This window comes from Athene noctua, chromosome 4 (assembly GCF_965140245.1).
Source record: "Athene noctua chromosome 4, bAthNoc1.hap1.1, whole genome shotgun sequence".
In the NCBI taxonomy this organism is placed as follows: domain Eukaryota; kingdom Metazoa; phylum Chordata; class Aves; order Strigiformes; family Strigidae; genus Athene; species Athene noctua.
Genome location: NC_134040.1, coordinates 78,386,881 through 78,399,708, shown reverse-complemented (window position 1 = coordinate 78,399,708; position 12,828 = coordinate 78,386,881). Strand labels below are relative to the sequence as shown.

At 35.8% G+C, this 12,828-nt stretch overlaps 1 protein-coding gene across 8 annotated transcripts in view; it reads right to left on the bottom strand.

The window, feature by feature from the left end:
• The window catches only part of TENM3 (teneurin transmembrane protein 3), a 419,436-nt gene that overhangs the window by 312,486 nt on the left and 94,122 nt on the right, over window positions 1-12,828 (bottom strand). For all 8 annotated transcript variants that reach the window (XM_074905787.1, XM_074905788.1, XM_074905789.1 and 5 more), the window contains exon 2: window positions 5,568-5,870. In XM_074905787.1, the coding sequence (XP_074761888.1) occupies window positions 5,568-5,799 (232 nt within the window). In that variant the 5' untranslated portion in view covers window positions 5,800-5,870. The remainder of the gene's footprint in view (window positions 1-5,567; window positions 5,871-12,828) is intronic.

Below are 12,828 nucleotides of genomic sequence, written 5' to 3'. Positions count from 1 at the left end.
AGCGTGAGCTAAATATACTCCTAATCAAATAAAAGTGAAATGTTTTTTTAGTACCACTCTGTAGCTAATAGAATAACTTTAAAAGTCAACAGATCCTTATCACCTGGAACCTGAAAACCAATTAACTTCTTATTGTTGTGTTAAGGAGTAACTAGTATATCAATGAAAGATGATAATATTACTTAGCACTTACAGCACTTTTCATCTTCAAAGAATTTTGCAAACAGAAACTAATTAATCTTCCCAACACGCCTGTGAGGTAGGTAAGTGTTATTATTCCTGTATTACAAAGAGAGGGAAAAAAAAAAACCAACCCCCTGGCATAAGCTTACGTGCTTAGCTCAAGGCCACAAAATTATCCAGAACGTACTGGCACTGTATGCTGCTTACAGAAGTTACCCACTCAAATTAGGTAAATACTGCAGGTGGCTGTGTTTTAGCATAACAAAAAGGTATCTGTCATGATGAAAATCAGGGTACATTTTGCACTGCAGCCAGGCACATAAAACACTAATTCTAATATCTGCTTCAGATTTTGAGAGACAGCACTTGGCATGTCACTGAATGGTGATTAATTTTCTCATCAGGAGATCACAAAGTCACTTACCTATTATTTCATACCTTCTTGTAAATAATCTGCAAACAGGCTGATTCAGTTCTATTGAGAATCATTTGCCTACTCTATAGTCAGAATCAGCTCATCAATAAGGCACAGTGTCAAAAATGGCCTTACAGGTCTACCCTTTCACTGTTTCAGACAGGTAAGTTTAAAGCACTCAAGCTTTAGGTTTAAAAACATGATCATTTAAATCCTTTAATCCTACAGTTAACGTTTACGGCGACTAAAAAGATTAAACATTTTGCTATCCAAATAACTCATTTTGAGCCACTAGTATTTAAAAGCAATAAAATTTGGAGTCATCACATTAAGAGAGAAGTTGCAATTAACATTTCAGGTTTCTGAAATCTTAAAAATGTATCCCTAACAGTGTTTAATATTTTAAATAATAAAATCGTCGAAGCATATATACCACTGTTTCAGGTCCCTCTTTCACTGAATGGTGAGATTTTCTAGCACCTAAATCTGATTGTCATGGGAGTGGCAGCTGAACAGCGATGATACGTCTGCACACTGTAATGTACTGTACATGGCCTCACTTTTCAGCAAGTCGGTGTCAGTGATCCAGCATACTATGAAGGAAAGAAATTATTTTTCTTTGCTTGTTTGGTAAGTTCAGCCCCTCTTTTTGTAGATCTGAGGAGTTATTAGGGCTTTTATTTTAATTTAGGTACTTAAATATTCCAGAAGAGTAAAGGTACAAAACCATGTATACCAATACTTTCTCCTGCAAAACTGAAAAAGGCTGCAGGAAAATAAATCGATGTTGAGGCTTGGCTGACAATAAATTGTTCTGATTGATAAAGACAGTGAACTCATTTTCACTGCCAGCTAGAAAGACCAAGTAACTTTACCTGAAGGCTAAACCATAGTTGACTCAAGCCTTCAAAACCTAAAAATTGAACAAAACCTGCATTACCTCATCAGGTCTTCTGTTAGCAAAAGATGTCCTGCAGCCCAGCTTTTCAATTCACACAGTTTGCAAACAATGCTGTGATTATTTTGTATGAAAACAGGAACACATGCAAATCTGCAGTGCATCCTGACACCTGTGCTCATGGGTCAGCCTCCTGCTCCTGTGCAAAAACTCACTGACGTGATATGTGGATCACCCTGTAGGAGCACTATACTGTCCTGCAACAACAAAATTCTTTGAAATGGAACGACAACTACTTGAGAGGTATTGCATATTCCTCTCTTCCCTTTAACACGTATTTGATGGTCAGTAAAACACAGTTTTTGCCTGCCTGTATTTTTCTTATTAACTTAATAAAAAGGTTTTCAGTTCTTGTGAGCCCACGTTTGATTCATGATCTCCTTGAGATTATGTTCATATTGTTATATTATTACTTCCAACTATTTTTTCCACATGCAGTTTTAAAAATACTACTTACTCCCACTCCATAGTCATGTCACACTTTCAGACATTTTTGCATAGCAGTTGCCTCTGTACTTGATATTACTTCACACAGGAATTTCTCTCTGTACGACAGAGAAATTCAACTTTATACAGTCAGCTTTAATCCTGAATTCAGCAACATAATTGGGTATATTCCAAAAGACAAGCATTTAGGTTACTGAATTCAATTAGAGAAGTTGTACATTTAAATCAGGCTGCTCACTACAGTTGGATACTTCAAAGGAAATAGGTGTTGTCTTCCCCCCTAACACAGAAATGACAAACAATCCTATCATCATACCTTGGAAAGTAAAAAGTATTTCATGGTGCTTCATCCATTGTCAAGGATGAGACTAGGTATCTTCTCAAACATGCAACATAAAATTGAGTACCTAGCTTAAAAATACTTCTAAAGAAAAAAAGCTCATGGTTTTCATTTACATGGCTGGGTGCTGAGTTTAATTATTCAGAGGCTTACCAGATTTTTTTGAATCTTATGTGGGGATTAACAACAAAGTGAAAATAAATAACTAAATTAGAAGTTCTAAAAATAGTAGGCTAAATAATCCTCATCTAAAGAGTCTAAAAACAAAGCCAGGTTTGCAACAGATGAAGGGGTTTGAGAAGAAGGGAAGGAGACCACAGTAGGTCTTACCCCTTGTTGATGTCAACTGAAAGCATGTTGTCTAGATGTAGTTACAATCTCCTAACCACACATGCTCTTCCAGCCTTGTCAACTGGGTTTCAAAATCAACAACACAATCCCAGTTATACAATAATTTCATGTTCAAATATTTTACTGTATGTTTTAAAAGTTGTTTTTAAAATTACAGACATATGCATTTTTGGACTCCTATTTCCATTTATCCAATTAATGTCAAGCAACAGAAATTTGACAGATGAGGAAAAAGATTCTGTGACTGGAACTGACAGTTGAAGAACCTCCTCTCCTCAAGCAAAGATCTCCTGAGATAAAGCTATGACTGAACAGGGAAGACCCATCTCCTATGGCAGTATCCCTTTCTGAATTCCTGCCATGGAGTTTTGGGAAGCAGGAAGCAAAGATGTGTACTGAGACAACTCAGGAAGAAGAGCAAAGTTCTGATTCATTAGCAGAAATCTTTGAAAGGCTTTACCCCAAAATATCACTCATAAAAGCACACTGATATTTTAAAATTGTTTCGCATTTGAGAGACTCCAGAAACTCACATAACTGTGCCAGTACCTTTCCAGCAGACACTGGAAATTTGATATTGTTATTTTACACAGTCTGGGCAAAAAAAGTGAAACACCAGTCATGATTAATTTTAAAAATTAATTTCCAATTAAAGGTATTTATTAAACCTTACCTTTTTTGCTTATAGATTTATTTCCTGTTGATTTAGCAGGCTAGAATGTAATGAGACTGTCAACAAAGCCCCATATCTGCACTCTATTTCTAGACAGCGAGGAAAAAATAAATACAGGGAAACGTGTATTATATATTATTTAAAAACATTTGGAATGACCTTGAACACCTTTTCCACAAAATGCTTCCAAATGCCAGAAGCAGTAAATTCTCTCAGTCAAAGATGAATCAAAGGAACACACTAAGACTGCAAAACAAGCCCTTTATAACCTGACCCTATCAAACCTGCATGTAGTCCCCAATGGTGCTAAACCAGCATGCATTAGAGGAAGCCAATAAACCATATGAAAAGAATTGAATTGACAATGAGGAGAATCAAACAGGCACAAATGACAGTGCTGAGATCACTGAAAGGTGAAGACAACACTACACATCCCAGACTGACATTTTAGGCCCATAGACGTGCAATTTATTGCATATTGGGCAATAAGCATTAGCTAAATATTACGTGCTTTACTGAAGAAAATGAAAAGGAGAAAAACCCAAGCCCTAGTGCACCATCGTATGTGACATGACAGACTACATATTTTGTAATTGCTATTTAAAAATATTAGTACTTTATTCAGGCAATAGTTTATGAATTCATTAAATAAATGGTGCCTATTTTGATATAATTTTGTCACTGGTACTAAGAAAGTGTCTATAGTACAGGTCTTAGAAAATTTCCTTTTGATATGACCTCATTAAAGTAATGAGATCAAGGTGACTAATGACTTAAAAACTAGAAAGTATTGATGACCTCAAGTTTCAACACATCACAGAAACCAAAAAAGCAGACAGACTACAGTAGCAGCAAGCCTCAGTTACATGAGCCTAAGAGAAATATTTTTATTTCCATTGCAAACATTTGTAGGCAAAAAAAGTCAACACCATCTGCCCAGATCTAATTCTAATGTAAAGTTATTCTACTTGGAACAAAGAAAAACCACCAATGGGGAAAATATTTTTAAACATTTCTAAAATTAAAACTAAGGACTTTTTCACAAGGAGGAAGCTTTCTTTTTCTATCCTTAAATCTATTCTTGTTTCCTCATAAAAGAAAAGATAGCTTGATACAGAAGACGGAGGCGCAGGTTCACACAGCTCTTGGCCTAGCTTTATTCTTTCAGACAGCTGGGCTGCAGTACTCCACACATTTCATAACGTTTTTTTTTTTCTCCTTATATTAAGTAGTTTAGTTGTGGAAATGTAGAAATGTCAATTCCAGAGACTACAGTTCTGAATCCAAAAGTAATGCGTAAGTGCTTAACCCTAACTGGAGCTAAGTGCAATCTCCCAGAATAACTGAGGTCCAAAGGGACCTCTTAAGATCATCTAAACAAAACCCTCTACTCAAGTACGGTCAGCTGCAGCAAGTTGCCCAGGACCATGTCCATATTAATGGTTAGACTAGATGATCTTCAAGGTCTTTTCCAACCTAGATGATTCTGTGATATCCAGTCAGGTTTTCAGCATCCCCACGGATATTTAGATCTCTCATATATCTCCAGTCCCGGACTCAAAAATTCAACAGTGAGCTCTAGCAACCTGTTAGCATTTGGTTAGATACCATAGATAGCTAATTAAAAAAACCCAACAAATGCATTAATCATGATTTACCTTACTCACTATAAAGCTGCCCTTGCAAGCTGAATGATAAAGGCACTGAGCTAATCCATTATCTGTATGCCCATCCACACATACTGTGTTTCCCCAAACCTGTTCATAGGCTTGGCCTTCTTGGAACAGTTGTATTTGTTTATTTTTATTAATTTTGAAACCATTTACATTTTAGGTATATTGGCGTGGCAAACTTTTGGGCCACCTGTTAATGAGTTGAATTGATGCTGGGGGGTCTAAGTGTTTAAAACTGTAAGGCCTGAATACTTCACACTTGTGTCTGCAATGTTGTCACTGACCCACTGCCCAACATGGGCCGTTTAATTAACTTTCCTGTGCATCATAAATTATTTATTTCAAATATGATACACAATGCTTTTCCATCTTTTTAAAACATTTAGGGAGATAAAAGTGAAGTGTACTGTGTGTAGAATATTACTAAAACTGATGAAACTGGCATAACAACATACTTTTCCCACAGCAAAAATGCCTTGTTACTTGGTACTAATGAATTACACTCTGAATTAAAACAAGTTGCCTACCTTGTCTGGTATACTCATCTGCTTCTCTGTGGACCAAGTCTTTTACCCGGTTTCCATACAGCAACCTAGAGGAATCATGATCAAAAGCTTTCAAGGTTTCACTGGAGCTGTAAGACTTCTGCGTAGGCACTCTGCACTCCTCATTTTCTGTGGAAGAATTTGTATAGCGCCGTTCCTTGTCCCGTCTGCTCTTTGTCAGGGAGCAATAAGGCCTACGTTCCTTCACATCCATACTTCATTCCTTCTCTGTGCACATCAGTCCAGCTTATTTGGAAGTCTTCTCTACATTCAGCTTACATTCACCTATAAAAAAATTAGAAAGACAACCGCTGATGTGTTACAGTGTTCTCTAATTGCTGTGATTGCTTTCTAACTATGTGGAAGAGAAGGATCAGATCAACAGTGGGTGAGACACACTTCTGTAACATTTGAAAGACTTCCCAGAGTTTCATGCATGAGCTACCCTAATCAAAAAAATTAGGAGAGAAATTGTTGTGAACAACAACATAATACTTCTCATTTTTATATGACAGATTAGAACATCAAAAGCAGACTGAGAACTGGCTGGAAAAAACATACATTTTCAGCTTTAAGAACACATTGCTTACCTAAACTCTATCTGTAGGTAAGTTGTTTTCTCTTTTCCTGAGAAGGATACATGCTTTAATGGCAAGTCTGAATTTCTTCTGCTTATTGGAAATTTATGGTTCTAATGTATGGGGTTTTTTATATACAGACTTCTACAACTTTTTATTCTCATTTCTATTCTAAGAAAATTGTTCTCATCAAGAACATATACACATAATTTCAGAAGCTACAAAAACATAGGGAATATGCGGGAAGACTTCTCCAAGGCAGTACATTCTACGTAACTTGTGCTAGAAAGCAAGTAACTATTTGATTTGTAAATGACAGTCAGAAACATTTTTTCTTTCCACTCAAGTTTTTAAGGAATATTACAGTAAGAATCTTATTTCTATTACTATTTATTTTCCTTTACTGTTTAGTTTTCAAAACAAGGCTTCTCAAATTCATCTCTTGGGTCCTGTGCACTTAAAAATATCTACGTTTTTGACAGAGTAAGAAATAGTTTAGAGATTTTGTTTTTCTTCAAAATGAAGTGCTAAACTAAAATAAAGAATATAATTTGTATCTTTAAACAGTTGATAAAACATTTAAATGAAGAACAGTTTGGATGATTTTAATGCTTTGCAACTGCACCCATTAACTTAATACTTCTTGTTTAACATCTTATATATTAGGATTCTCTCTTTTGTCTCAAAGAGAACTTTCTCCTGGGTGCTCCCCTCAATTTAAAGTACTTAAACACAACAACTGATTATTTTATGAAGTACTATCAGTCCTTTGTGATATAGAATCAAAATGACAGTTTACAGCACAAACCACAAAGAAACAGCCAACTCCATTTGAACTGTGTTCAGCAAAAACAAAGTTGCTTTAGAACTCTTCACCTATTTCATTTTAAACAGTTAATATCAAAGTTGTCTCTCCTGAAAAGATTTTTAAAGAGTATTTGATTTACTACAGAACCATAATTCAAGTTTGTGAATGGCAGTTTTTTATCATTCTGTTTTGAAATTCTCTGAAAAGGTCTTGCATTTCTTGACCTGTGTGAAACTTAATTTAGACAAAAAGGTAAAGCTATAAAGCCTTCATTTAAGAACTCTGTTCTATATTTATTATCCTTTCAAATGTTAAGTAGCTAAAAAGAAACTGAAATATTTGTACATGATCAGAAAATCTCAAAATTTTTATAACAGAATATTTATTAAATTTATAACTATTTAGATGTCTCCATGTCCATGTAGCATAACTTTTTAATTTATATGAAACACTGAGATTTTAAAATATTTGAGTAATGAACGCAAGTTCTTTCCATATAAAAACAATTTTCTAGACAGTTTATAAACTGCATTTTATTAAATGCTAAACTGAGTCATGATTCTGAAAATCATTATTAACAGATACACACACGTATTTTTTTGCAGTGTGAACACTTCATGTGGGAGCACATCTCCCCTTTCATCTAAGTGTTTCAAGACTTTAAAGGGCCACTAATTCCTAATGTCTCTAAATTGTGCCATGGGAAAACTAACATACACTATTCATCATTAAAGATGAAATAATTTTGATTTTTTCCCCCAAGTTTCCAAGCTCCTTTATAATGTAAAAAAAAAAAAAAAAAAAAAAAAAAATTTAAACCCTTCTTTGCACAGCACTTTGTTACAATACCAAACTAAAATCCTCAAAGATTTAATCTATGCTGTAGCATGAGGAAGTACTGATCTCCTTCCCACAGAAGTCAGTGAATTCAATAAAACTTCAAAAGGCAGTTTTCTGGGTTATCTATTGCTTCTTCAGGCAAAGAATGAAAAGGTTAAAAAAATACAAGGTGTTTAATAGCACATAATTACGGAGACACTTCAACAGTGATTACACTGCCACAATAATGAAGACCAGCAGTTTTTGTGGACATTTAAAAAAAAAAAAAATCCTGGAAGATTTAAGAATCTGATCTTTTTGAATCTGGCATTATACAAAACACCTATTTACCTCCAGTAACCTTTAACTTTAAAAATTAATAGTATCTCTCAGGAAGTTTTAAGAAACATTTAACATTCTCAGGATCATGCCTTTGAAATTATTTCATCAGTGAATTAATACACATGTGTGAAAAGGAGACAGAATAAAAGCTATCTGAAAGATCTGTCTACAAATAAACAGTCTGTACCATGATCAGAACACAAACAGAGAGAACACAAACATATTTGCAGAATACAGAAATAGATACCCGTGTTAACATTTACGTAGTAAGCCAGCAACGAAAAGTCAAACAAAGGAAGACTTGCAGATGGCTTTACAAGATCTGAACCATAAGTCTTATTACTACAGTGAGATGTTTTACAGTCTCAGGACTGTGCAGAACTTACTTGTTCCATCATGAATTTCCCCCTCCTTTTTTCAAAACCACTGCTCATCCCCAACTTTTGAGAAATATTTTCAATTGTTGAGAAAAACATTTTAAGAAAAAAACCCCAAGCTGTCAGTTACTGCATCTGCTCAGCTCCTTTCTTACAAAGATCACTGTAAAATAATTAAATATTAACAAGTTTTCCCACTCAAATATTCAGATTTAAATGAACTACTGTTTTATAAATTTGACCTTATTTCATTTTTTCTTCTTTTATGTTTCCTATAACATAAAAGCTCCATCCCGGGGGGAGTTACCCAAATGCATCGACTAGCTTTCTTTTACTATGCCTTAGAAGAAGCTCAGACAAAATATTGGTAATGAGTACAATACAAACTCAAGGGAACACAGCAACTAATTTGACACATGAACAGTATTTTTGACAAATCAGATTAAAATTTTAAACCAAATAAAATTAAATTTATATTGTGACGTGTTACAAAACCACTTGTTTTCATCTGCTAGTAATTTTCGCCCATATGTCAATATTTATGGTCCATCAAATAGCTTCTCTCCAAATAAATGGAAGAATTTTCATAGAGCAATACTTAGAAAGCTATTGAACTACTAACTCACCTACTCACAAAAGGATGTCAAAACAGCTGTGCTAAATACTGTTACATGTTGTATTACAATGCTAACGTGAAATGGCCTGCGTATACTGATGAAAATAAAAAAAAAAATCACTGGTGTATGCCACTACTTCAAGTTTCTGTCTAAGGCTTTTCTAAGTATAAAAACTGAGGATGCTTAATTGTGTCACTGAGCATTGGGATCTCCCATGACCTTTTCAGTGATCTGTCCAATGTTACAGGCTCCTGGCTGGATTAAACAGGAGTGTACGCTAATCACCAGACTGACATGTCAGCTCTTATATAGTCATGCACATCCCATTTGTGTACATAGCTTAGCTGATGGCAGCCTCAGTCAGACTGCACTTTCCCAGTACCACTGCAATTTTTAAAAACAGTTCAAAACCAAAAAGAGGAGATGCCCATTTTTAAACTAATACTTACATATTTCTTTTAACTTAATTTAGAAGGGAAGCAGAACCAGAGAAGCATTTCTTCTACATGACCAGGTCATTGGGACCACAGAGCTCATTCCCTTATGCCCCAGGCTACTCTGAGAACCTCTGACATCATCAGCACATTTAGCATAATATTTAATTGTCAAGTCAGATAAGGTACTTACAAATAAGACAAGTAAATTATAAAAATTCTTTTTTACTCTAAGTGTTGTAGAAAGCCCAAGTGTAAGTGTAACAGAACACAAGGCACATTCACACGCAAGTGTCCAAGCTACCGGGTAATGCTCAATGACCGAAGTCTCAGACACAGACAAAGCTGGCTGATGCAGTGGTAGAAATTTTACATTGTATTTAAAATTCCTCAGGACAGCCCTTCAATAGTTCCTCTTAATCACCTTTTGCAACCTGAAATGAAGTCACTGTAGTAAAAAGGAAAAAAAAAACAGTGACTTTTTTTTACAATTAAAAAGCTTCAACACTAAAGCCCTACACTGCAATACAGGAAAACTATAACAGACATAAAATGTAGTATATATTTTAATTGCCAAGATGTAAGCAAGGCTTTAGGGTCATGCTATAGACTGCTACCAAAACTACTCAGCTACAACTTTAGCATGCCTGAAGGCCTTTTAAACTGTTACGGAAAATTATTGTATTTAATTCAGCAGCTTCAGCTCCAAGTTCCCCAAAGGGTTATTACAGTTTGGCAACAGGATGCAATCCTGCCTAACGTACACAGTGCTCCCTCCCTGTCTCTCACTCGGAGAACCTTCTTCCAGCATTAAACCTGGTTCAGTGAACACCAAGGTTACTGATTAACTCTAAATATACCTCAATTATTTTATGCTCTTTGATATCTAAAAAGCTACATAGGCGCGAAGTAGTAAAAAGAAGAAACAAAATGTTTATTGCCAAGATGAAGAGAAAATTCTATATAGAAAAGATTATGTCACTGCTTGAGTCAATTTATGGATCTGCTATAGTGCGTATTATTGCCTTTCAGTATGTATATCCATTTCAGACATCTCAAAACATACAAAGCAAAAAATGGAACTAATAGTTCTGAGAAGAACAAGTCATTATTTTAATATATACAGTTCTGGAATAGAGAAGGTTTCAAAAACAAGAGGGTAAGACCTGTAGATTTCTTTGTTACAGAACAGTAACAGAGAAGGCCAAACAAGACCTCTCCTACTCAGTCTCACAAGGAGAAGCAACAGTAAGGAAAGCAGCACGCTGCTCAGAGCAGAGCCTTTCTTCCCTCCCTGAGGCCAGTAAAACCGAGCCAGGGAAGGAACTTATATATTGCATACCACAACCGTCCCTCCCAACACCTAAACTGAGCAATTTAGGCATTCCTAAGATTGATAGTACTCCCAGCTGTATTCAAAAACCTGCATTATTATTGAATTGTTATTATTTTTATTACTAATCGCCATTATTATGAATTAAGAATAATTGATCCTTCCACATTGATCCCTTAATACAAGTACAGTCTGAATGTTTGCTTAGATCGGGAACAAATTTCATTTCGTGATACACAACTGCATAAACACAGGCAGTAAAAGAATTGTTAGACTTTTGGGAAAAGAAGCAGGCTCGAACTTCAGTCTGAAATAAGAGCAAAGGATTTTACAGGCTGCAAGTCAAGATGGTGCCTATTCTCAGCAGTGACAACAGTTGCTGAAAATAATGTCTAAGTAGTGCTGCTGAATAGATACATTACTGCGTGTCATTATTTTCTTTAATCACAATTTTCTTTTAAACTCTAATTGTTTACTAATGTAAATACTACATTAGTTACAATTTGCACTAGGTATAGTACTTGCATGCCTCAAGAGCAAAAGAGTAAAGCAAATCCAGCTGATACGTGTAACAAGTAGATTAAGAGGCCTAAATGCAATATGCAGAGATTAAGAAAATCTCCTATCCACAAAAAATACTCACAATTCAGACAACTAATCACCCATAAAACCTATTACAAACAAATACTAAGAAAAACTCAAAAGGCATAAAAGAGTGATGAAATTTCCACTTCAGTGGCTGATAAAGTGAGATATGTCAGAAATCAACTGAGCTGGAAAAAATGACACTTTGAAGAGGTGCTTAGGATGATCTGTAGCCACGGTGTGCCATTAGTCAAACTGATGACTCTTAATACATGGACATTTCAGGTCATCATATCTAGAAACTCACTTATTATTATTAAAAGTCTGTCTTCCAGCACAGAAACTAGAGAGGATGCATCCAAAGTCAGCATTCTTAAGAGGGAGTGGGAAACAGAGAGCCTGTCAGACAGGCAGTTCACAAACTAAAATTATGAAAAAAGCCTCCTTAAGTCACTAACTAACCCTACATTTTAGAATCAAGTTACAGACAAAAACCAAGGAAGAATAAAGAAGGAGGAAGACTGGTAAAAAAAATTGCGTCTCCTTCAAGCATTTTTCTGCATCAGTCATGGGAACAGCACACTCATATCCACCATCACTACAGGATTTAATGTTAAAAGAAAATTACTTTATACAGTCTATCTAAAAATCTCAACTAGCATAAACAACAAATAAATGTACTCTATGTTCATTATAAAAGTTTCTTGCAAGAAGAATCAGGAAAATTACCAAGATAAAGAGTTCTGAGAGGTCCTGGTTAGTCACAGAGGTTGATGCTTGTGAAGTAATTTTGCTGCTACTACTTCAAATTGAAACCCTTGGTGGTTGGGGGGCGAGGGACGAGGGGGCAGGGCTGGGGGAAAGAGGGAAAGAACACCTCATGCCTTTCCTCATACGGGCAGAAAGAGATGATGCACTCTCTGAAATGATGGGAGCAGAGGGAGTTGTTCTCTGGATGGCATCTTCCTGTGAGGGTACGAAGGCCATACTGCAGCATTTGAGATGGAGCTACAGCTATTTCTGTGTGCTGGAAGCCCTCCACCACACAGGAAGGCTGCAAACTTTCAGAAGAGGAAACTGAAAATAGATTTAAGTCGGCTATGCATGCATGCAACCTGGGGCTCTGCTAGCTATTAAGTTGCCAAGCAGGCCCTGCAGAAAAACATAACTTGCAAGGAAGGGCTAAGACACTGGACAAACTGCTCTGTGAACAAGAACAGCCTCTTTGAAGGAGCTCAATATACAAACAATTTCTGTTCCTCCTTGGAAGGAACAGTTTGCAGGAACTGTCACGAACTCTGACCCTGAGAGAAGGTGTCTGCCTCTAATTTGGGGGATTTGAATAAAATG